General features: G+C 45.4%; 1 protein-coding gene across 1 annotated transcript; it reads left to right on the top strand.

Moving 5' to 3' along the window:
• The first annotated feature begins 505 nt into the window (after window positions 1–505).
• On the top strand, window positions 506–18,036 carry TH (tyrosine hydroxylase). Its single transcript, XM_009480384.2, has 13 exons — window positions 506–595; window positions 5,149–5,352; window positions 8,579–8,753; window positions 9,614–9,702; window positions 9,925–9,992; window positions 11,741–11,791; window positions 12,681–12,826; window positions 13,242–13,377; window positions 13,509–13,578; window positions 13,922–13,978; window positions 14,577–14,672; window positions 14,844–14,977; window positions 17,877–18,036. The coding sequence occupies exons 1-13, from the start codon at window positions 506–508 to the stop codon at window positions 18,034–18,036; spliced, it is 1,476 nt and encodes a 491-aa protein (XP_009478659.2).
• Window positions 18,037–25,504: the final 7,468 nt, after the last annotated feature.

Raw genomic sequence — 25,504 nt, forward strand, 5'->3', positions numbered from 1 at the left:
CCTTGGGGGAATCAGTGTTATTTTCCTATTCATTTACTGCCTCAATGACAAGGCAAACATGGGGAAAAAAGAGCCAGAGAGGGCTGAATCTCTTCCTTTGATTTTGTCCTTTCACAGATCAAAATCCTTTCATGCAACTCCCAAGCTGGGAAAGCAAATGTGTTGGACTGAAACACGGTGTGAGAGTGAACTCCATCAAGAGGAAGGGGGGGGCGGAAAACAGAGTAGAAATCTTTTGGGTGCAGGCAAACAGGTGGGGGGAGCGTCTGGTCTGCGAAAGCAGGGTGTCTGCAATCTTTGTAGCGATTAGATTTAATGGGACAGAAACGTTTCTCTCCTTCACGTCCCCTCCTCCTCTCAGCCTGAGGGGGAGAAAGGAGGGAGGTGGTGATGGGGAGGTGGCGGGGGGAGAGAAGATTTGAAAGCATCTTTGACGTCAGCCCTGCCCTATAAAAAGCTGGCAAGGAGCTGGAAAGCGGAGATCAGAGCTCGTAGAAGAGCAAAGATGCCAACCCCGAACATCTCCACCTCTGCAGCCAAAGGCTTCCGCAGGGCGGTGTCGGAGCTGGACTCCAAGCAAGCTGAGGCCATCATGGTAAGACAACCCTACCCCACTTCTTTCCCTCCCCCTCCAAAAACCACAGCCTCTCCCACAGCTATAGGCAGAGGCAGGTAGGGATAGATGGACCAACACTGCCTTTGTGGGAGTTCCCGCACGTGGGCACCTCTGGGCTCCAGGCTGGCAAAGGGAAATTACCCGAACAGTTCTCTCTACATACTGGTACATGTGAAATGCAAACATTTAGGGGGATGAAAGCTCGAACTAATGCGACACCCCCACCAACCAAAACCAAGGTAAATAACCCATAGACCTAAGGCAGGGATAACAAGGAATCGCCAGCATGAAAGGCAACTAGAAAATCTTAATGCTCTTCTGATTTCAAGGCAATAAACTGCAGAGATTTCACTTTTCCAGCATAATGAAAAAGTGTGACTGTTATTTCAGACAACTTACGAGGCACAGACAATTTAATCAGTTTGTTCACTGCTGCTGTGTCCACAGTTTTGCTTTCTCCCAGCACATCCTTCCCCCGTTTCTGTTCCCAGAGCTCCCTTGATGTGGTCTCAGCCCTGGGTTTAGCCCAGGGAATACTTCTGCACACACCAGATCTGATGTGTCAGGGGAAAGAGCGGAAAACTTCCTGCTGAGCTGTCAGGTGCCTTTAGAAAGTCAAGTCTGGCCAACCCATTGGACTGGCTGTAGGCACAGGGACATTTCACCTCCTAACTCAAATGCCAGGGCAGGCAGGAGGAGCCCAGAGACTCCTGGCACAGGACAGTCCTGTGGGTCAGAGATGTGGCCAGGCTGTGGGTCACTCCGGAGGAGCTGGAGCAGCCGGTGGCAGCAGGTGCACTGGGAGGGGACCCCCTCAGGGTGCTAGGCAGGAGGAAGCTCGGGAATCAAGCTGGGTTAGGGAGCAGATATATTTGGCAGACGTCTGCAGGGTGACTCCAGCAGGTCGGCTATAGAGCTCCCTGTTTCCCTCCCTTACGCCCGCTGCCTTTTTCACCCCTCTCCTCTTAACCCTGTGTGATGCACTGACTCGGTAAAATCAGCCACTACGTAGGCAGTGAGAGGTGTTTTGGAGAGTGGAGTGTGCTGGAAAGGAAAGGAAACATTTAGGAAACAAGGAGGTAAGCTTACTTTCTCTAATAAATGGAAATCAGGGAAGGCTTCCCTCTCACACAACCGTTTTCATTTTGGCAAAATAACGAACACCTAAGTGGTTCTTGAAAACCCGGTATTTTCCACGCTGTTTATCAAATCAGTACTTGAGACGCTTGTTGCTGTCTGAAGAAGGGGTGAGTGCTTGGTTATTACACACTCTGGGGTGCTGCTTTGTGTTTGATGGGAAATGGGCCACTGAACAAAGGGGCCAGAGGAAATTCGGGTTCACCATGTGTGCTGGCAGGAGTGTGGCAGCCTGCTTGGGGTGAGTGGTTCCTCCAGCCTGGGGCAGACATAAAAACTCAGCCTGTCTTTGTGTCTCTTCTTTGAATGGAAATTCTCAGAAAAATAAAATAAAAAAACCCCTTAGCCCTGTTAGGATCACTCTGAGACCAGGCTGCATGAAAGGCTTTGCCGTTTGCTTTCGCCTAGCATAGGAGCTCTCCACAATCCTGTCACTTACTTTGCTGGCTTGTACCAGGCAAGAGGCATGACTCTGCATTTGTATGTGACATCGTGTGTCCCCAGCCCTTGTGGTGTCGGCACATGGGCGATCAGCCACCCAGCCCCTCCACACCACTGGCAGATCTGAGGTGTTCCCTTGCCATTAACCCCCAGGGACCAGCACCCTGCTGCAAGGGAAACTGTGCAAACTGTGGGGAAAAAAGGACCTTTGCAATCCCAGAACTCATCTGCACCAGCAGGTATTTTATATGTCAGTGGGCCAGCCAAACATCAAACTCACACCATGGAAAAATCTCTTGTTATGTATTTAGTTTTTCTGCTGCTAATAGTTTTTACAAGACACCATGGGACTGTAGCTGGAGCAGGGTTTGGTTACAGAGCACACAAGCAGAGCCAGGCAGGAGGCAAACCAGCAGGAAGGAGTGCCCAGGGAAGCAGGGGTGGGACATTACTGTCCCCATGCTGCAGGAAGGGAAATAGTCTTTAGAATCCTTCCTGCTTGCTGCAAATAATGAGCCAGGAAAAAAAAGCCGAAGTACTTTAGCTCAGAGCACAATTTTTTTAATGACACTGCTTAGGCAGGGCACTCTGAGCTGCAGCAAATTCAAAGAAGGAAAAACAAACTAAACCTTCATAAGAGGTGAATGACCATATCAGACGCAGGCCCCAGTTAGGCAAATAAATGTTTTGCAAAATCAAATTAAACTTCTCACTGTAGCTAGATATGCACTCAGGGAGCTAGTCTGCAAGGCAATTTGGAAATACCATGTAAAAGTGCCTTCTGAAGAAAGGAAGGCATTTATCATGAGAGATCAGTTTGCTTAGTTTATATGCCAGACTCCTAATTTCCAGCAAAAGGAGGTAATACCCCGATGAGTGTAAATGAGATGAGCAGAAGAGAGGACGATCAGATGGGCAGCGCACAGCTAGGCAGCCTCTACCTGGCAGAAGAGGCAGCAGACAGGCAGACCCCTCCCACCACTCCTCTCCCAAGCAAAATTCAGCCTTTTTCTTTCTTTTTTTTTTTTTTTTTTTTTTTTTTTTAATTCACCCACCCAAAACATGCCAGCATGGAGCTAAGCAGCTTCTAGGACCCCTCGACTGGGACCAAAAGCCCCTGCTCCTGCCTGCTAGGGGCCACCCAGTCCCAGCACATGGGTCTAGTGGGTCGTGGCTGCCTCTCCCAGTGAGGCTTTCCAGTCACACAGGTCTGCTCACTATTTAAACTCCTTCCAGTTGGATTTTAACTTGATTTACAGCCTAAACGTGGGGGTCTAATTTCCCTTCTCTCCCCCACTCCACCCCAGAAGTAAAAACCTGCTGCACTTCTGCGCCTCAGGGCACAGTGTGATAAAATATCCTTAGCTAAAGCACTGCCAGGCTTGGAACCGCTGCAGACACCAGTTACTGTGACTAGCACAAGGCTGTTTGCCCTGCTTATTGCAGGCACTTTAAAGTAAACACTGCCTTAGCTTTAAAAACAGTGGTGATATAAAATACACACTTAAAGCTGAGCACATGCTCACAAGCTTTTAAAAGTTATGCCTCAGGATACTTATTAGATGTCTTCTCTCTTTGGGCATGAATAATGTTGATTTAGACAAGTAGCAATATGTGCTTATTTGTTAGAAGATGTTTTTCTGTGCCACAAGGAATAAAGGGGTTGAGGATCTGCAAATATCATTTCAGGGTATCTTTATTAGAAAAGGACTGGATAGAAGTACATGCACTGGCGCCTAGATGTGCTACATTTTTCAGTCTGCCTTTAAAATGTCAGCTTTATACCACTAAAGCATCCAAGAGGATTTTCACAGGAAACAGTTACTGATGGTGGGCTTTGAAAATCAGAGAGAAAATGGGCTTAGTAGTTGAGCAGACTGTCTTTTTAAAAGGAAAACATTCTCCAAATTTTCACAAGGTAGGGAAGGCACTACTTGGTTAGCATCTATCCCCTTTCCAGATATTTTCAATGTAATCAGAGGGAAAACTGCAGCCAGTCCTACTAGCTATATGCAGGTGCTGGATGGTTTTATGTGCTACTCCTTCTTCAGTGCTTCCCCAGGTTTCTATTAGCAAGTTCTGAGGGTTTGTCATCTGGTTTGGGTATCAAACACAGAAAATTGGAACCAGCTGAGCTGCCTCTAAATTGAAAACTGGTTGTAAAAAGACCAAGAACAAATAAGTTAGTATATGAGCTATTTGTATAACAAAAGAAACAGTAGTGATGGAAGTAGTTTATAGCTCACTATAAATATAAATGAGTGACCTAACATGACCCCAGGCACCAAGTTGCAGCATTTTAGGTGCAATTCCAAGTAACAGAAATCTGCAGGAGTTTGTTGGGACAAAACAAATTATACACCAGTGGGAGGAATTTATTTTCTGGGATATATGGATGTGGTTCCCATTACAGTTCAATGGGCAAATATCCACTTAATGTCAGGAGAAAATGTGGTGCTGGATCCTGGGATCAGTTTAGCTAAGGTGCCCTGCTAATACACTTGCAAACAGTTCATGTTTCCCAGCCAGGCCACAGCTGTGGGCTTCAGCTGTCCCTCATAGCATAACTTTTCTCAGATGACTTCATGTTTATCTAACACCTCTCCACTTGAGCTCATCAGAAACCTGAAAACTGTGTGAGATTGTTTCTGATTTTTATTTTTTGAAGGATATTGAAAACTGTTGCTAAGGAAGGTGAGGGGAGAAACCCAGTCTCTAGTTATGCTAAAAGGATATTTTACACAGATTGTTCCTAAAACTTTTATGAAAGTTCAATTCTAAAGCCTCAGTCCTCATCACCAGAGCTTCCTCTACAAAGCCAGGCAAGTCAGTTCAACCTTCCCCTTCTTCCTGTGCTGAGACACATCAGTCACCCATCATCCAGCTACCAGGGATGCCTCTGATCTGCCCTACAACTCTATCAGAAGTGTTATTTATTTCTGTTCTGCCTTCAGTCTCCACGGTTCATTGGTAGACGTCAAAGCCTCATTGAAGATGCCAGGAAGGAAAGAGAGGCTGCAGCTGCAGCCACTGATGCTGCAGAGTCTACAGAGACCATTGTCTTTGAGGAGAAGGATGGGAGAGCCATGCTGAACCTCTTCTTCATGCTCAAGGGAGCTAAGACTTCACCACTGTCCCGTGCACTTAAAGTATTTGAGGTGAGTACCTAACCTGTTGTATGGGACTCAAGGAACACACTACAGGTTTCATGGCTCTTCTGTGAGGAATATCACCTGAGTCTACTAAAGAAGACTCAGACTAGGTCTGCCTACTGCAAAGTATCAGTTAATTGGCTGATGTCCCCACAGTCATGCTTTGCTCATGCCCCAGCGTGCCCTCATTTTCCATCACTAAGAATGAGCCATACTTCTGTCTGGTAGTGCTGTTAAGCTCTGGGCTTAACTTTGCTTAATTACTCGATCCAACCACACAGTTTCAAACCTACAATCCACACCCTTGTGGCTTGTAGCATACTCTGACAGCCCCCTCCACTACTCAGCACTTCAACTTCATGCACAGAGCTCTGATCCAACATTCAAAGCAAGCCGTGTGCTCTGCATGGCTACAGATGGAACCTGCCTTACTTGTGGGTTCAGGTTTTGGCAGTCTCTGAATGGCATTGCCACATTGGTCCTTGGTCAAAGAGTTACAGGAACAGCTTCACCCTGGGTGTAAAACTGTTACATTGATTTCAAAATTACCTCCCTACTTCAGGGATGATTTTGATTCACATGTTAAAGGCTCTGTTGGTTCGCCCCAGAGATGCTCCCTGTATATAGCTTTAATACCAGGGAAAACTGGTAACTGATTGAGCTTTTACCCCCTAGCCAGCAATATAATGTTGCATTATCTAAGATCTCAGTACCATGAATGGAAAGACTGAGATAAATGCTGCCTATTTAAACAGTAATCAAAACATGACAACTTGCATTTATGTAGTACATTTTCATCCAGAAGGATTCAAAAGTGTTTTGCAAACTGAGGTTCTGAGATATGTTTTATCTACCTAGTTTAATTTAATTGACTTCAGCAGTGAGAGGAAAGGACAATTTTTTCCTATTAATCAGCCACGTGGGTTGTAAGGGGCCTTGGGAGGTCTCTAGTCCAACCTCCTGTTCAGTGCAGGTCCAGTCACAGCAGGTTGCTCAGGCTGTGCTTGTTGCATTTTGAGTATCACCAAGGTAGAGTTCCCACAGTCTCCTTGGACCCCTTGAGCAGAGTTTGACTGCCTTCATGGTAAAAAGCTTTTTCTCTTTTCTTTTTTTTTTTAATGCCCTTCCGGCTTCGAACTTGTTCCCATTGCTTCTTGTCCTTCCACTGTGTACTTTTCAGACAAGTCTGGCTCTGTCTTCTTTACACCCTCCCACCAGGTACTAGCAGACAGTGAACCAATCTCCCCTGCCCCTTCACTTCTTGAAGCTGAACAACTCCGATTCCCTCAGTCTTTCTTCACATAACATTGTGCTCCAGCCCACGAGCATGTTGGCAGCCCTCCATTATACCTGCTACAGCACATCAATGTCTTTCTTCTTTGGGACACGGTACTCCAGATGTGGTCTCTCTCATTCCAGACAGAGAGGAGGAATCACTTCCTTTGACCTGTTGTCTACAGTCTTGCTACTACAATTCAGTATGTGGTTGGCCTTTCTTGTCACAAGGGCATGTTGCTAGCTCATATATTAATACACGTGATAATTATATAACACCTTCTTTCCCATGAAATGCAACCACTCAGATCACCAGCAACACTATACAGCAAACCCACTACCTCACAGCTGTAAACATACAAAAAGTGTGTTTAGGAGATAGGTATTTCCCTGAAATTGTAGGGCATTCTAGCTATTCATTGCCCATGCAGTTCTATCTCATAATCTTATGAAAAGTGTTCAGGATCTTCAGCAATTACAAAACATCTTGCATCTCCACTAAGAGGACTGTTGTGAGAAAAGATGTTTTCTGGGCAACATATGGTTCTTGTCTCAAGACTGAAAGAATCTCTAAGACAAGCTTGTCAGATTAAGACCTTGGTGTTGCCATGGTTGGGGTGTCCTTCCTAGAAGTGCACAACTGCCAGATAAGGCATGAACAATCCATCAGTGTAACATTTCAAATGCAACAGACTGCTTAGCGGGTATGAAACATAGAAGTGTAGGCTCTTGTACTTGGTGGATTTTATGTTACACTGCATTTAAAGTCTATAATTTAAACAATTTTTAAAACATCAAGCAAGAAGCAGGGGCAGCTTATGTTCAAATATTATTTGTTTCTTCCTGGAGCAATTTACTTGCTGAATCAAAAGCTTTCCTAGTAAAAAAGCTCTTTGAGCTTGTCGCAGAGAGAGCTTTAAATATAATAAAAAGACAAGCACATCAAGCCACAACAGAGGAAGATTCATTTCCCAGATCCCTCTGGCAATGCAGGTACAAGATATGAAAGCAGACAGGCATAATGACATTTGCCTCATCATGAACCAGGCTGCAGGGAAGCTGGTTTCACTCTTCTGTATGTGTTACATGCAGCCAAAGCATAGGTAATGCAATCACAGCTGTCAGATTAATGCAAAGGTATTGATTGTTGAAGGGACAATGTAATAGTGAAGTTGGTAGGTACGTTAAAAAACATGGTCCTAAATTTAATTTACCTGTGGCATCGCATCTGTTCCTTCTCATCTTTCTGCCTCTGATTAACAAAAGAAATCATGTCCCTTCCTCTACCAAAGATCTTGCAGAGACTTTGGAAAGGTTGGGTCATTGCCCAGGGACTTGGGCTTGTGCTGCCAGTTTCCACTGAGCCAAAGAAAATATCCACAAATCTACCAGGGACCTTTGGAAGACTATAGATTCTATTTTGTTGCCTTCTCATTCTTTGGGGGAGGTCGGTTCTGATAATGGGCCCAAATGATATCAGTTCTGATAGGGAGCCCCAAATTAACGCTACTGCAGACTGGGTGCGGCTCGGCTCCCCCGGTTCAGCACCATGGCCAGCGCCGCGCCGCCTGCCCGCGCCCGCCCCTTCAACGTCATCGCCAACCCCTTCCCCCCGCAACCAACAAAAAACCACCTCTGCCTGAACTGGGAGGTTAAAGGAAAGGGGGTCATAGGAGGTGGCGTTTTGTCACATCAATTTCCCCTCTTGATACGATCATCTTTGCCACTGTGGAAGTCTTCTGTTGATAGTTATTGACCAGCCCCACTGGTTGCCTGTCCAGAAGGAAAAACTGTGGAATTAGTGGGTAAGTGTGTTTATCCCCAGGGGTGGAAAAAAGAAGAAAAAGCCAAGGGACAGTCCCTCCCAGATGTAGCCATATGGCCATCTTTGGAAAGTACCAGCAGGTGTTTCATGTGTTGTTTAATGTTTTTGTTCTCCTTTTCCATATTCCAAAAGACATTTGAAGCTAAAATTCACCACCTGGAGACCAGGCTTAGCCGAAAGCCCCGTGAAGGGAATGCTGAACTGGAGTACTTTGTGCGCTGTGAAGTCCACAGCTCTGACCTGAATACTTTCCTTAGCTCCATCAAGAGGGTAGCAGAAGACGTGAGGACCACTAAGGAAGACAAATGTAAGGAACTTACAAACTGTTTCACTTTTGCAGAGAGGCTGAGCTGTAGAAACAGGGTGGAGACTTTGTTATTCCCAGAAAAGGGGAAGGGCTACTGTATGCTGAATTTGAGCAAAACAGAAAAGACTGCCTCTGGGACACCTGAATCCTGAAAGCTACTTCCCTCTTGTCCATTTCTCAACAGACTCCAGAGTCCATAGCCCATTATTCTGGTGCCAAATTGAAAAAATAAAAATAGGGGATGAAAGTTCATGCTTTGTTCACACCTCTCCTACAGAGTTCTCCATCCCTACTCCAGTGTTTTATATTATAAAGATAAAGCAGTTTCCTACCTATGTGTCAGGAACTCTGTACAGATCCAGCACTAAACTACAAGACACTCCCCACGCCATCCTGTTCTGAAGACAGGGTGATTCTTATTGTAATACATCCCTAGAGATCTGCAGTGATTGCTCTATAACCAGTTGGACCTCTGGATTTGGTTTTAATGTGAAGTCTGGAATCTTTAGGTAAAATCCAGTTTTTACTTGTTTTACTTTTTCTTGTTTACTTTTGTCATAAAATACTCTGCTGAGAGATGGGCAGGGAAGTAATGAGATGCAGATCATGGCATTAGATCTGACTCTAGGACAAGAGCACTGACTGTGTAGGACCACTGCCCGGAAGGCACAGCTGTGTCATGTGCTGTTTGTTGTGTGTGTGCATTTGGTACACCAGGCCAGATGTATCTTATTCAACCTCACAACCTCTTCTGGTACACCAGGCCAGATGTGTCTTACTCAACCTCACAACCTCTTCTCAGCCGGGGATGCTCCATCTTCACTTCCACAGCCAGTTTTTCTCTTTCTCTCTCCCCACAGTTCACTGGTTTCCCAGAAAAATCTGTGAATTGGACAAGTGCCACCATTTAGTCACCAAGTTTGACCCCGACTTGGATCTGGATCACCCGGTGAGTTAATCTGTGTGGGCACATGCTCACGTTAGAGTCCTGAGCCTTCCCTCAGAAGCAGGGAGTTGGAGAACACCTGCTGATCAGGGTGCAGCTGATCAGGGAACTGTAGTACAATCACCACCACGAGAGAAGTTTTTCCGGCCAGTGATGAACTTTGTTGGGTGAGAAATTTTAGTAACTGATTAAAAATCCTGTCTCTGTTCCTATTTGTCATCACAGGGCTACTCTGACCAAGTATATCGCCAGAGAAGGAAATCAATAGCAGAAATTGCTTTTCACTATAAGCAGTAAGTCTCTTTCCTAGCATCCATGCAGGGATAATGCCATGTCAATGCAGCCTGTTGGGAAGTTATTGTGCTACCTGCATGAGACTTCTTTTATGTTTTCTCTCCCCATTCAGCCTGGCCAGCTCTTTTTGTGTCTTTCTTCTCTTTATGTATTCCAGTCTCTTCTTAATTAAAAAATGTCTGTCATCATTAATTCATACATTGATAAAGCCAGAATAAACCTCCTGCATAACAAAAGACACATATAATTCCATCAGACCTCAAATTTCATTTTGAAATGTAGCATCTCTTTTAGAATGACATCTAGTTTCAACTTCGGTGTTTCAAGTACTGAAAAAGCTACCACATGCCCAGAAAGCTTGTTCCAATGGTTCATTATCCTGGCCGTGAAAAAATGTGGGTTTTATTTCTAAACTGAACTTTGGTAGCTTTAGCTTTCACCCAATGGATAATACACGCCTTTCATCTGCTAGATTGAATTCTGCTGTCAGATTTTTTTTTTTGCTATGAGGGTATTTATAGACTAAAAGGTTCATATCCTAACTGTCTCCAATAAATTAAATAGATTCCAGTAATGGTCTCATCATTGACTTTTATAGATTTAAGACTATCTCTTGTACTCCTACTTAATACTCCTGTTGTGATATATACAGTGATAGCACTCATCCTGTTCACTACAACTTCAAACAGAGCTCTAATATTCACTTGGGTTTGTAAAATATTCCCTAGATCCTATTCAGTAACACTGCCTTCAACTGCAGCAGCTCCCTCTCCGAGCAGGCCTTTAAATGTAGATTTCCGTAGCGAGCTGTGCAGAAAGCAGGCTATGGAAATTATATGGGTCAACTTCTTGAGCTATCCCTGCAACCAATGTGATCCCAGCATGGCTTTCTGCTCTGTTAGGTTTCATGTTCTTTGCAGATTTGAAGCCCAGAATATAGACATTGATGTTTTTATCCTGTACTAATACTAAATGCACAGAAAGTCACTGTGCGAGCAGTGAGGGATACAGGAAGAAATACTGTCCTAAGATGATGCACCCATTTAAGATGTCTTCTCTCACATCTCATCTGCACGTTAGCATTTATGAGCCACTGTGTAGCATCCCTTCAGGCTGTTAATGGAAAAGGAACTATGCTTTATTGCTGTAATATGTGAATATCTCATTTGTTCAAATACAGAACAGAAGGATTTAGGAAATACAATTGCTAATTATGATGCAGAAAAGGCAAAAGTGTCAGTCTTCTTTAGTTCCCAGTTATGTCAATGTTGAGCTATTCCTTTCTTGCTGTCCTTACTGACAACACATTTTTCTGCAGTTCAAATGCATTTAGTTTTCCTTATTAGCTGCTTTTATTTCCCAGCCACTGATTCATTCTTGGAGCCATCAGTCCCCTGAAGTTCAGGAACATAAAATTAATTTATTTTCATGCAAAGTTTCAATTTTTTTCCAGTGAAAACCATTTTTTTTTTTCCCCTGGGAAATAGTATTCCTGCTAAGCTTTTGCTCATCCCTTGTGCATTTATAACCTCTGGCTAGACTAATGTTTTTCTCTGTGTCTATGTATTTGTTGCGCCTGCACAAATGACCCAGTACTAAGGCTTTGTCTTTCCTGTCACCCCCTTGTTTGCTTTAGAGTAGATTGATCAACATTATGCAGAGCTTCTCCAAAGTGCTTCCTTCTGAAAGGGAAGAGAAGCCTGGCTTGTGCTCTGCTGCTGTCAGTAACAGTGCATTTGCCTTGCAGTGGGGACCCAATCCCTCATGTGGAGTACACAGCGGAGGAGATCGCTACCTGGTGAGCGCTGATTTAATCTGTGACCTTTATTGGCTTCACCACTAGAAGCCGGGAATCAAACCCTAAATGGTTAGGGCATGACCTCTTGAAGAATGTATCAGGAGTGCAAGCATCCTACTTAATGGCTTGTTATAAAAAACAGTAACTCATTGCACGGCATTTTATGGTAGGGACTGCATTTGGGAGAGCAAGCTACCTCCAAAACAGTGATGCTCTATCTGTCCTCTCTTGGGGCTGCACCAAGACCACTTGCACACTGCAGCCCCCAGGGGTTTCCTCCAAAGGAGCCTCCCCAGAGAGCAAGGTAGATAATTTGGAGTCCCACTTCTCTAAGGGGACCTGGCTTAGTAGCAGCCTCCAAACAAAGGGCAGTTATCATAGCTGCAGAAAGAAGTATGAGGCCGATGGTGATTATCTGCACTGTACCTCGCTGGCCTCACGTAGGAAAACGCTTCCTTTGAACATGATTATTTCCAGGAGTGTCACTGCAGGAGTGTCCCTGAAAACAAGGCCAGCTCATACGAGCTGAGTACACAGGCTCCTAAACAAGGTTATCTCCTGATTATATTGACTGCCTTCATAGTGCAACTTCAGGAGCTAACCTACAGGGAATATTTTAATTCCAGTTAATACCTTTTATACAGTCTTCTGACCTTCAAGGTCAGGAATAGGTCTGTGCAGATACAACTGCTGACTTCGCAGGCTCATTTGAATGTGTGTCTGTATGTTTACATACCCCTATCAATGTGCACAGACATAGACTTAGTGGTGGAGAAAGGCAAAAGGACAAGAAACCTACAGGTGTGGGTCCTTGATAGTGTATAACCAGCGGACGTGAGAGGACTACATGCATCAAGCCACTGAATGTCTGCCACCTCTTGTCCTGAAGGAAGGAGGTGTACAGCACCCTGAAGAGCCTGTACCCCACTCATGCCTGCAAGGAGTACCTCGAAGCTTTCAATCTACTGGAGAAATTCTGTGGCTACAATGAGAACAACATCCCTCAGCTGGAGGAGGTCTCGCGCTTCCTGAAAGGTGGGTCTGAGCCTGGGGGATCCAGGCCCAAGGTCTGCCAGTGCTCCAGTACGGTGGTGGCAGCTACAGCTGGGAAACCCTAACCAAATGGAGGAGTGTGTGAGCTGAGATCTGGGAGGAGAGCTGGTGGAGGCTTGTGCATTGCCTACAGAGGACAGAGGTAGACCTCAGGCGGTGGGGCCTGCAGCTAAACACAGTGGGCTGCAACTGAAGGTCAAGTCCATAGTCAAATGATCCCACTGAACACCTAAAGAGTAGATGTTGCTCCCTAATAGAAGGAAAAAGATTAGGCTTGGCACAGCAGAAGTCCTTTAGTTTCCAGCACTGATGCTTTTGCTGTCTGTGCTGGGAACATGGGACGCCAGCACAGCCCGTGGGCCATGCACTCCCGCAGAGACAGTATGCGCTGTTTCAGAGAGGACCGGCTTCCAGCTCCGGCCGGTGGCTGGCTTGCTGTCAGCACGGGACTTCCTTGCCAGCCTGGCCTTCCGCGTCTTCCAGTGCACGCAGTATATCCGCCACGCGTCCTCGCCCATGCACTCCCCCGAGCCGTGAGTATCGCCCAACCCCGATGGCCTCCCCTGCCCAGACATCCCGCCTGGCCAGCAATTAATCTTTCTCCCTAATGGACAAACTGTCCGTTGCTGACCGCATTTTCCTCCTTTCCCCCGGGCATCGGCAGAGATTGCTGTCATGAGCTGCTGGGGCACGTCCCGATGCTGGCTGACAAGACGTTTGCCCAGTTCTCTCAGGTAAGGCGGTCGTCTGCTTCCTCGCCCCCAGAGGGCAGGGCACAAGGTGGGAACCCAAACCAACCCCAGTCTCACCACCTAAGCCCTTCTTGTTCCAGGATTTATTTATATTAAACATGATGTTCAGGAGCCCTAGTGATGGACCAAGAACCCTAATACACAGTAAAAATGTCAGACTGTGCAGCAAAGCATTTTTAGTCAGAGCACGATGAAGCCCCAGCAGATGCATGGCAGCACGGGGCAACTATATCTGTTGTCTCAAGGCAATAAAACAGAGCAATCCATGCATAAGGCCCTCAGGCCAAATCTGTCTTGATGTTCATCCCTTCCCTTCTCTTCCCAGGACATTGGGCTGGCGTCTCTGGGAGCAACTGATGAAGAAATTGAGAAGCTCGCAACGGTAAGTTTTCCTCTTTGCTGGAGGGGGCCCCGACCCCTCCAGCAGCAGTTCTGCATTACTGGGGGACTGGTCCAGCCTGCTCTCTCCAGATTTGCAGGCTCACAGCCCCCAGCTCAGACCCAAGTTGCCACAGCCCTGCTCTTTCATGACTGTGCAGAGTGGAGGTCAGTTAAACAGCAGAGCTCACTTGCACATTAACCCAATTTTCTCGGGCACCAGAGTATCATCAAGCATCGTATTTCTAATGACAGCACTGCTGGGACTCTTTGGAATGGGATTAAATGACATCCACTTCCGTTGCCTCTCCCTTGGCAAGGAGACCTGTCCTGCTCCAAGGGCACTGAACAGCAGCACCACGCAGCAGCCGGGCACGCAGGGGACCAGCCCAGGAACACAGTTTCCATCTGTCCTGGCCTGGCAGCAGCTTAGTTTAGCACTTTCCTTTGGCAGCAATGGGTGCAGGGTAAGGAGATGGGACAAAGTGCCAGGCACCTGTTCGTTTAAACAACCCCAGTCCCCAGCCATCATGCAAGGGCTCAGAACTGACAAAGAGATGAAGAGCTGTGTCCCCTATGCATGTTTCTTTCTCCTTTCACAGCTTTACTGGTTTACGGTGGAGTTTGGGCTCTGCAGACAGAATGGGATAGTTAAAGCCTACGGAGCCGGGCTCCTGTCTTCCTACGGGGAGCTCATAGTAAGTCCCAGCATAACTTGCCTCTCTGCTCTAGACCCTGTACAGCACAAAACCTTTTTCCTCTGCACAGCCCCAATGACTTTACCTGATTTGTTCTCCACCTCTGTCTATCATATACATGTTCTCTGATCCCCTGAATTTCATGCTGGCATTTTTCTACTGTGTCCATAGCACTCCTTGTCAGATGAACCAGAAGTGCGGGACTTTGACCCCGATGCTGCTGCAGTTCAGCCCTACCAGGACCAGAACTATCAGCCTGTATATTTTGTGTCTGAGAGCTTCAGCGATGCCAAAAGTAAACTGAGGTGGGACTGGGCAGTGAGGGAGACCCAAACAGAAAGAAATTAATATATTGAAACAGAGCTTGACACCATGGCTGCTTTCAGTTCAAGGTCTCAGAAGTACCCTGGAAACTGTTGTCAGGTCTTTCAAAGTAAAGTGATTCTCCAGTTCCTACAGGGTCCAACTGCAGTCCCTTGAATTTGCCCAAAAGCCCCCCAGAAATATGCTGGACTCCAGGGCATGGGTATGGAGGAGTGGGATGGAGTGGGAGGCAGTCTTGGAGACAAGACTGAGGGAGCGAGAGAAGGGACAAATCTACCTCATCTGCCTAGTTCTTAGAAGGAATTACAGACTGTCTCCAGTTCCCAGGAGAGGCCAAGCAACATAAGAGAGGGCTGGTGGTCCAGAAACTGGGAACCCAAAGCGCCCGCCAGGACCCCCTCCACTTCCTTGCTGCAGAATGTCCAAGTGATAGAGGTCAGTTACCAGCTGTCCCTCATGGGAGCATCTTTCCAGCGTGTGTCCTTCTGAAACATGGGCTTCTGCATCATGTAGAAGTTTGCTTTGTGGGTGAAAGTTTTAGGAGAGGGGTGAAGAGCTGCTCAAAACAGTGGCATTCTCTGAATTTAGGATGCAGAAAGATGTTTGTCTTTCTGAGCAGCTGCTGGGCAACTTACTCATTTATCATTCAACCAGCAAAAAAACCCCCAGGCACCCTTAGTAGCTCATACACAAACAAAAAAGATTTGCTTGATGGGGATAGATTTATCCATAGAAAAAAGGGAACTTTTGCTTCCTAGGCAGGTTAACTTGGGTTAGCAGACCCCAGACAGCATCCCACTGGTATAACTGGGTTTCCTCATCCCATAGGACTGCAAACAGAATGGGGAGGGGGAGCTTTACCCATGGACATCTGTTCAGAAGAGCATTTTCTTGGCCATACCCAGAATTGCCCACAGGAGGAAAAAAAAAACAAAAAAGAAAACTTTGCCTATACCATTTTACCTTAGCTTAGGAAGGTGATAGGATGAGACGAAGTATTACACAATGTACATGACTCTGCAGTTCCTGCAAGTGGGGTATTTCGTATAAATAACATGGCAAGGACTGCTATATTTCAGCTTCTGCTTTTATTACCCTCACTTGCACCGTTCATAGAACTGGAGTTTAGTTGCTCAAAAGCAAACACATGGGGAGCCCATCCTCTCACACGCACTAGGCTGCTTTAAAAAAAAAGTGAACTATTGCCTAATGAGTCATTTCCTTGCATTTAAAAAGGAAAAATACACCACATACACAGCCAAGATTAGGCTAGAGGGTTTTGACAGTGACAAGTGCTGTAAATTATCCTCTTTAAAGAGCTGAAAGACCACACAGATGTTAGTCTATGAGGTGAAAAACATTAAAACATCTATATTTTTTGCATTACTGGCAGCTGCCACCATGAACCTGATTATCAGTGTTATCTCTCAAGAAAAGCCTCTTTTCCCAGAAAGAAAACTTTCCACCAGTTTTCTAGGGTGGACACATGCCCCCAGTACCCTTCCAGGCATCCATGTTGTACTTGCATGCTTCAAAAGGTGTCAAGTGAACACCCCTGTATGGAGGGCAAGTTTCTAACCATTAGCAGCTGTGCTACGAGTCATCACTGTGGCTGACAGCATTAATAAGCAAGGTGAGCTGGCCCTTGCCTGGGAGAGCTGGGGGCACTGAGATAAGCTGCATCTTTTAGGAGGTGGGCAAAGTAAGTATGCAGAAAACCCTCTGTTTGTACTTGGTTTTGTTTCTCTGCAAGTGTGGCAGCTCCCTGCAAGTGCCAGCCTGTGGATTTGGCCATGTTGCTGCTTGGCCCTTTCTGGAGCTGGTGGTCTTTTCCCCAGACCCTAGCAATTCAGGACTAGGCTTCCCCACGGCATGCAGTACCAGCTGGAGGAGCATCTGACAAAAGGGATGCGCTTCCCCGAGCCCTGTGCCAGAGCAGACCTACGGTAGCCACAAGAGGGTACCCTAAGCTAAGCAATTCATGAGTTAAAGGGTGATGCTTCAGCAGAGGTGAGGAGCATGCCTGTTGCTAATGCTGTTTGCCCCTTCATCTTCCTAGTCCTTTCCAGCATGAGATTGTAGCCATGAGTACCTAAATATAGATTCCCAGCTCCATATTTACACAGCCATTAAAGAAAAAAAATACCCTACCTTGTCAAGTGTACAAATCATAGTGCTGGAGGTGAACATGAGCAACTTTAGGAAAACCTTACCCTTGGTTTGTTTTCACTTGACTGTATACTTCCCCATTAGAAAGGTAGCAACATGGTCTTGCTCTTGAGAGGGATCAAAGTCAGGCTTATCGCTGAGATCCAGTCTCCAGTTGGCTTTGGGTACAACAGTACAATGTTGCTCAGCCGCATGGCTTCGGTGAAGTTATTCCCATCCCCTCACCCAGGCCTGAGCCACTGCCTGTCAAATTTATCCTTAATATGGCTTGCAGCTCGTTCCCCCCTCCCCAAGCAGAGATTAATCAATAAATGCAAGTCAGAAAGGATTTGGGAATATAATACTATAATACCACAGGCTTTCCCTGCGATTAGCTTCTAAATCTCCTCGGTGTTTTTCAAAAAGAAATTGGAGTAGAGGATGCCTGGAGATGGCCATACAGGTGCCCAGTTCAGTGCACCCTCTTGTTTGATGCAAGCCCATGGAAACCTGCAGTCAAACTCACAATCTTCCTTGCTGAATAGGAGCGATCTCAACTACTGCTATAACCCTGTGGAACTGGAAGGGTGGGAAACCAGAGCTTTTGTGCTAACCTAGAAACTCTGCCTAAAAGAAGCATCAACCTGTTGTGATCTGGGTGAATGGTGATGGGTAGGAGGCAGATTCGGGACCCTTCTCTGGTACCAAGCCCTCTGTACCCTTTCCCTGCAGGAACTACGCGGCACACATCAAGCGGCCCTTCTCGGTGAAATACGAGCCCTACACCCACAGCATCGAGCTCCTGGACACCCCTCAGACGATCTGTCACTCCCTGGAGAGTGTAAGGGATGAGCTTCACTCGCTGATTAATGCGCTCAATGTTATCAGTTAATAAGAGAACCAGGCTCTTTCCTTCCCCTCTTCCCTTGCAGCCCCAAAGCCGCCCACTCTGCCCTCACCTAGCTGATAACTCCTACCTGTCTTCTCCAAACATTTGCACCGCTGCCTGTCACCACGCAACCCCAACAGCTTTCCACTTTTGTATGTAGGGCCAGCTCGGAGGAGGGCAGAGGGACGGACCCAAGACCTGCTGATGTTTTGGGTAGCTTTTCTGTTGAGTGCTGGAAGAGGCTTAACACACACCAAAAGCATGGCCAAGCTACGAAGTTGAAGTCAAGAGCTGTGTGCTAGGCTCCTGAGTGCAAGGAGGAGGAGAAAAGCTTCTTTATTTAAAAAAAAAACAAACCACAAACAACCCCCCCCCCAAAAAAAAAAACCAAAAAAAGAAGAGAAAAATCTATTTTTTGCAGTTTGAGACAATAAATTAATCTGGTTTTCTAGCCCCAGAGCAACTCCCATAGCAACTTCATGAGGGACCCTCAGTCCCCACCATCTCCTGCCTCTTATAGCCGTGTACATTTGGGAAATGCAGAGCTGCTCTAGAAGCTTTTCTGCCTGAACAAACCCTGTGAGGCTTGAAATTTCAGCTCCCAGCCTCCCCTCAAGTTCTCACACAGGGGGATGCCTAGGCATGAACCCCTGAGCTGCAGCACCCCACCAGGCTGCAAAAAGCATCATAGCTCCCATGAAACTCAAAATTGACCTAAGCCAGGAGTTGCCTGTCTCACATAGATCAGCCCTGATCTACCTGCATCCTCCCCAGCACAAGCACCACAAAGCAAGCCCTGGCCACCTCAGACCAGAGCATAGACACCCCCTTCAAGCCCTCTTTTAAAAGCTTCCACAGCAGGGAGTGCTCAAGAGCCCAGCTGCCATCCTTCACAGCGGATAGCAGTCACAGCTATTGATGTTCCTGTGTGCTGGTGGACCTGGGCAGCCTTGGCAGCCTCTTGGTGTTCTGAGTTTATTGGTTACAGAATGAGTGGGATCACTGATGTCCTGAGTTTGTCAGTCCTTGGGAGGATTTCACACATATTCACTTTCCCAGTCTATTATACAGGTACAGCATCATCTTGTTCTTAGATATCCCAATATCACTGTCACCTGATGTAGCTCAGGTGTGTGACTAATGTTATTGCTGGCCATTTCTGAGGAAGGTAACGTATGGTTATGATGCTCAAACCCAGTTTCATCCAGCTTTCACTGTAGATATTAATGGCTTGATCTGACCCAAAGCTCTCAGTTTTCCTCCCCCTGCTTTTGCCTTTCTTATCGTCTTGCAGACTGTCTCATAACTTAGCGGTTTGCTCAGAAGTTTGGCCCAAGGTTATGCAGCTGTGCAGTATCAGAGCTGGGCTTGGTATGTGTGGAGGTAGCTAAACAGCTGTGGGGGGCAATGAAGGGGAGAATTACACATAGTTGTTTGCATGGTCAGTTATAACATTTCTGTATAGATTTTTACCATCCTTATCCACTATATATGATTTTTATAATTTCCTCTTTAAAGAAATGCAAGGCTTAGCAGTCAAGTTTTGGCTATTTGGTGTAAGTATCCTACAATACTTATATGTGCCATTGCTCTCCAGTGTTACTTCTACTGGGCCTCAGTCATCAGAGTTTACAATCCATGACACTTTATCCCATTTCAGACCTTCATACACATATGCTTAACCCCCAGTTCTCTCAAATTTTAACTACTTAGCTACTGACAACACTTAGTCTCCCACCTGCTTCAATCTCTCCTTTCTGTTTCCTTTCTTATTTGACCCCGCCCCCTAAATTCCTCCTAAATTGCTTAAAAGGCCATTATTGATCAACGCTAGGGCTAGCCGCTTCTCCTCAAGTTGTTCCTCCTTGGGGGATTGTCCTGTAAATGAATAAAACTACTGAGTTCATTCAGTTATTGTAATTTTAGAGCACTTTTTCCAAAGCTTCATCTATGATTTCCCAATCTGGGTGGATCCAGATCTTGAGCTGTAAGTCTCAAGGCTCTCTTAAGAGCTGTAACAGTTTTTAATTTGGGGTCTTAAGTTATTACTATTATATTAAGTAGCTGGAGCAAGCTATGCAAGAGTAAGGCAGGTTAGGTCATAAGTTAGCTGTCTAGCCATGAAAATCTCATTGATGACTCCAGTAAAACAGACTAAAATAAAATAACACTCCAAACAGGCAAGATGTAACAATGAAACCTGTATAGTTAAGGCACAGCTTATGGCCTTGCTAGCAATAGCAATGCCATGTTGCTGGCCTGCAGATCACTGTTCCTCCTCTCCTTTGGTAGTCTCCAGCTCCTGGATTACTGCCTGCGAGTGCAGCAAGGATGCTGCAAATGCTGCAGCGACACCAGTCTCCTGATCAGGACCGAGCAGGGAGTCTCTGTGGAGGTGTTTGTTTTCTGGTCTGGCCTTGAAACTCATAAAGGTCTGAAGGTGGTCACCTCTAGTTCTCCAAAGCACCTTACAGTCATTATCTGCCTTGTTAAATCTCTCAAATTAATGCAATTTATAAAAAGACCAAAGCTATTAATATGGAGTGAAAAGCCAAGTTAAAAATCCTTGCAACTGCAGGAGCCCTCAACTCCTCTGCCTTGCCTCGGAGTTTGCATTGCTGCTCTGTGACTCTGTCAGCTGTTGCTTGTTCAAGGAGCTGTAGTAAAATCTGTTGCCCTACAAAAATAGAAAATAAGCAAAACTCGAAGCATAAACTAGCCCTGTTAGTATGCAAGCATAAAAACAGACCTACTGCAGCCATGCAGGAAGTAAATACTATGCGGGCTGCAGCCCTTTGCTTCTGAGAGACGAGGTTGTGCTGTGAGTGTGGGGGCTCAGGCTGAACAGGCGCCCAAGGTTCCTCTTTGGAGCGTTTTCTGTGTCTGTGTTCTTGACAAATTAATGACAGATTCCAGAATTTTTTTGCCCCGTAGGGGGACATCTGAGAAACATGAACCCATTTGTATTTATCATTGCCCTCATCTATTTAATATCTTAGAGGATTTATCCTATTAGTAACATAATAGGTCCCCTTCCATTTTGTCTCTAAGGCTTGTTCTTTTTAATCTGTTTTCAGATAACTTGGCCCCATATTTCTTGAGCCATATATGAATTGGATTCTTCCTTTCTCATTTTAACTATTTTTCTCATGTTGCTGCTTCTACCTGAGCCTTGTTTTCTTCTTCATCCTTCAATAATATTTTAGGGTCTTGGACATGAGACCACCAAGGAATGGGCTACACAAACAAAATATTTTAGGGCTGTAAACCAGTCCCTAATTTGTCACTGCTTCTTAAAGCTACTAATATTGAGGTTAACTTTTCAGCCCATCATTTTGGATATTGTCCTACAATTTTCTTTAGTCTATTTTTAATAGTCTGACTAATTTCTTTCTACCAGTCTGGAGGATTGCAGGTGGTAGGGTATATGCAGTCCTTGCTTAATCCCCAGGTTACTCATTAAGACTCAAGTTACTTCACTTACAAAGCCCCCTCCTCCATCTCATCCTACATCAGCTGATGTTCCATATCTATGGATAGTTTCCTTTAACAGCATTTTTACAGTTCCAGGGGTTATTCCTTTTAGGTGGAAGAGCCTCAACCTATCCTGGAAAGATATTCATGGTGACAAAGAGATACCGATACCCTTCTTTAATGTGTGACAGTTTATCTGGATGATTCCTTCACAGTATTTGCCAAGGTCCTTGGTTTAGCCAGTATAGTAGAGTTGGCAGCTTTCTTTTACTAGTTCACTTCTGCATCACTGCACACCTTATGCAATTTTTATTTATGTTCTCTCTATCTTGCTTCATTTGGGGCCAACAGAAATTCTTTGCACTCTAAAAAGAGTACCTTGTACTCCTTTATGTAACTTATTATGACAGTCTAAGATGACTTGCTCTCATTCAGCTGGCCACAGTATCCATCCCATCTTCTCTTTTAGCTGATTCCTGGTTGGGGCTGCAATAAACAAACTCTGAGTCAATTTGTCTACTTGCTCACTAAATTGTTTCTCAGTATTGCTTTCAGTCTTCCCATGTACTTTAAAATCCTTTACATATATTTTATTCCCACTCTGCTTCTAAGCTTCCAAAATAAACCTTCTGTTTTCCTCATGGTGTCCTGTTATATGCTTGCCATCGCCTTTCTCCCTATCATGCATCCAGTATTTTATTCTATTAGTGGCTATCTGTAGAGAGATATTGTGCAGAGGGGTTTATGTCTTTTACTGGCAGCCTGTAAGCTCCTTGGCATGATCCTTTCTCTAGTTTCCCCACTATTTTTTCCCCTCATTCCACTAATTGCAGTATCTTGGATTATTTTTCCTCCTTGTTCAAATTTAGCGCTCCCATGGGTGCACAATACCTTTGGTTTATTACCGGTTTCCTTTAAAAGGATATCCACATTAATATCCATTTTTTCTCTTTGTGCTTAAGAGCAGAGCATGAGAAGACTGGGGTATGTCTGGACTATCGAGGGTGAAAGCCTCGAAGACCATTACAGCCCAGACTGCCTTGAACCAGGCTTTCTAATAGCCAGGGAAATTTTGGTCCAGCCTCTGTGGAGGGGAGGACTCGTATGCTACTGGTATCCATTTTCCTTCACTATTTTTCTGTAACAGTACTGCTCCCACAGAATCAGCTCATGATGAAATCCTTATTACAAATAACTTCCCTTTGACTGGGAATTTTAGTGCAGGAGCTTCTCAAGCAGCTTCTTTCATGTTAGATAAAGCATCGTCTTGCTCTTTGCTCCAGCTCCCTTCCTGATTCTTTTTCTGTTGTTTCCATAATGCTCTGCTGGTACTAGCAAAGATGGATATGCTGCCATAAGATACTAGCGCAGTTATAGATATGCTGCCATACAAATTAAATCCTCCCAGCAACTCTTCAGGGTTGGGACTGATTAGTGGGAGTCTTTATTTCATAGAAAGCTTAACCTTTCTAGCATCTATCCATCTTCTTGTTTCACCAGTTCCAATTCCCAAGCGGTTAACCTGGGTTGCATTAATTGTGCCGTACTCAAATTGACTTTAAATCCCATTTGGTCTATTAATTTTAAAACTCAGCTACTTCTTTCTTGTACCTCTTCTCCTGTAGCTGTGGTCCCCCGAATACCATCCACATAAGACAATTTCTTTTCTTTGTTCCCCAGATACCGTCATTCAAATGCTTTCCTAATGCAAGCGTGTGCAGCAGGGCAGGTGCTCGGCTCTGTGGGATGCAAGTAAAAGTATATTGTTTGTCTCTTAATGTGAAAGCAACTCTGTAAATTGCTTCTTCCCCTGTGTTTTGCCATATGGGAGTTTGCTGTGAATTGTGGGGGTGTGTTTGTGCCACTAGCTCTCCTAATTCATCCGCTGTCCAAGGAGCCTGTCTCAGCTTTGGGGCTGCCAGGGGCAATGGAAATACCTGTGCTCTGTTGGGAGTGGGTGGTTGGTACATGGTGTCATGTCCTGCTGACATTTCAGCAGCTCCCCATCAGTTCATTAAAGACTCTCCATCTTCCCCAAGCTTATAGACTGATGTTAGTGCTGCCAATTCCATCCTTGTCTTACCATTCTGCTGGGCAATTTGATTAAATGCCCATGATGGCATGATTAAATGCTCATTAAGGAGGTGCCCAACATGCAATGAATAAAAGCTGGTGGAACACACGCTCTAATCAACTTACAGCTTAACTCCCATTTAATTCAAAATTTGAAGCAGTTTCTCTAAGTCCTACACTCCACTCTACTGTCGTGCTTTCTTTCAGTGGCTTCAAATCTGCAGCTACGTGCCCTGGGGTCACTTTTTTTTCATCGTAACAGCTACAACAGTTTGATCTGCTGTACCTGTCTGCCCCAGGATGGCACTTGAAGTCTTTGTGGGATATGCTGCTATTCTCAACTTCTCTTTCTTTTCCCATTTGCCCATATCATCCTTGAAATCGTCTTCCTCTGATGGCTCCCAATCCAGTTCTCTCCACCACTTCCTGCAGCTACAGCAGTTATTTTTAATTTTTGCATCCCAATCTGCTTTTTAAGTGTCTAATTTTAGCTTTGCATTTATTATGATCAGGTCCCTTTTGAGCTCTCCCTTGCTCCAGGGTGAATCACTGCACTATATATGTTAATCCCTCTCCTTACTTCTGCAGTTTTTCCTTCTCTTTTTCTAAATTCATCTGATTCTCTAATTGCCATTGCACCTCCTTATTGCCTTTTTGGGCCACTAGATGGTATTCCTTTTCTAAAGACAAACTTATTTCAAGTCACTTGATAGATTCTTTTAAAACACAATTTTCCCATTGAAGCAGCTGATATTCTGGTGTTGCCTTGGCTCAGTCATCATGGATTATTGCTGCTTCCCATACCAGTCCCACTAATAGAGGCAGCATATCCTCGAGTCTCCCTTCATCTGCTCTCCATATCGTGGAACATTTGGTCTCTATCACCCATCGGCTTCCTGTGGGCTGGAGAGGCGCCCACAGCCCCTGCTGCAATCTCTGATATTGTTGGGATTTCCTGTAGCCCTCCAGTATTTCTGTTTTCAGGCTTTTTCCTGAGTCTTTTTAGATTTTTCCTATGCTTTCAATTTCATCTTATGGTATTCCTTAAGTATTGTGCACAAGGCTGGTCAGATTTGTAGAGTTGCCTTGAACAAGATCGCTCAGAGGAAAAGACTTTGAGGATCTACTCAGTCACACCCTCCACCAAAGGATGTTATAAATTCCCTTTTCCTGACAGTGGAGCAGATTTGTAGGATTATGTGGCTGCTTAGAGCTAATCACGAGCTCATGTCCTTTGGGTGGGTCATGGGAGCCCTCATGCCATTTCTCCAGACCTCACCAAACATGGCTGCAAGCTCTATAAAAGTGACCTGGAGAAAGCCAAGGTGATGGGTCAGCCCAGGTTAAACCCTCCGGTAGACGGAGTATGGGCTGGCAAGGGAGGAAGAAAGGAGAAAAGCATTCCTCTGAGCCAGGCCCCACCGTACCCTCTGGTATCTGCGTGTCCCAGTACCTCGCTGAGCAGTCTCTTGCTGTTGTCGCTGCTGCTGCTGTGGGTGGATCTGTCTGTCTCTCTGTGTAAAGAAATACAAAACAGAATTATTTTTCATTTTGGAATCGTGCTGCTGCTGACATGATATTAAGAATAAAAAAAATATATTTCTGGTCTAGCATCCTGAGTTTGGCTCTTGCATCCTTCTGCTATCCAGATTCAAGTTGGCCGTCTTGCCTGAAGGCAGTACACAAAATCCAACCTGGGGCGCGTTGCGGCAGGAGATCAGCAACTGGCGCTCATGCAAAATGTTAACTTGGAGGTGGAAAATGGTCCCTTGTTTGCAGATGAGCTGATCTAAGCCTTTCTTTGCCAGGATATTACCAATTGCACAATTATGCATGGAACAGCAACTGGGAGGTCTCTCTTAAATAGTAACACACCAGGGGGCTTGCCTTCGCTACGTGCTTTCTCTCCCAGCATTTGTCACTA

This window comes from Pelecanus crispus, chromosome 6 (genome assembly GCF_030463565.1).
Source record: "Pelecanus crispus isolate bPelCri1 chromosome 6, bPelCri1.pri, whole genome shotgun sequence".
Lineage (NCBI taxonomy): Eukaryota > Metazoa > Chordata > Aves > Pelecaniformes > Pelecanidae > Pelecanus > Pelecanus crispus.

Bases quoted from the DNA above. Each gene is read 5' to 3' on its own strand.
- TH (XM_009480384.2), top strand. From the start codon at position 506: ATGCCAACCCCGAACATCTCCACCTCTGCAGCCAAAGGCTTCCGCAGG. The intron at 12,827-13,241 runs GTGGGTCTGAGC...GCGCTGTTTCAG, and splicing joins GGTCTCGCGCTTCCTGAAAG to AGAGGACCGGCTTCCAGCTC. The intron at 13,378-13,508 runs GTGAGTATCGCC...GGGCATCGGCAG, and splicing joins CCCATGCACTCCCCCGAGCC to AGATTGCTGTCATGAGCTGC.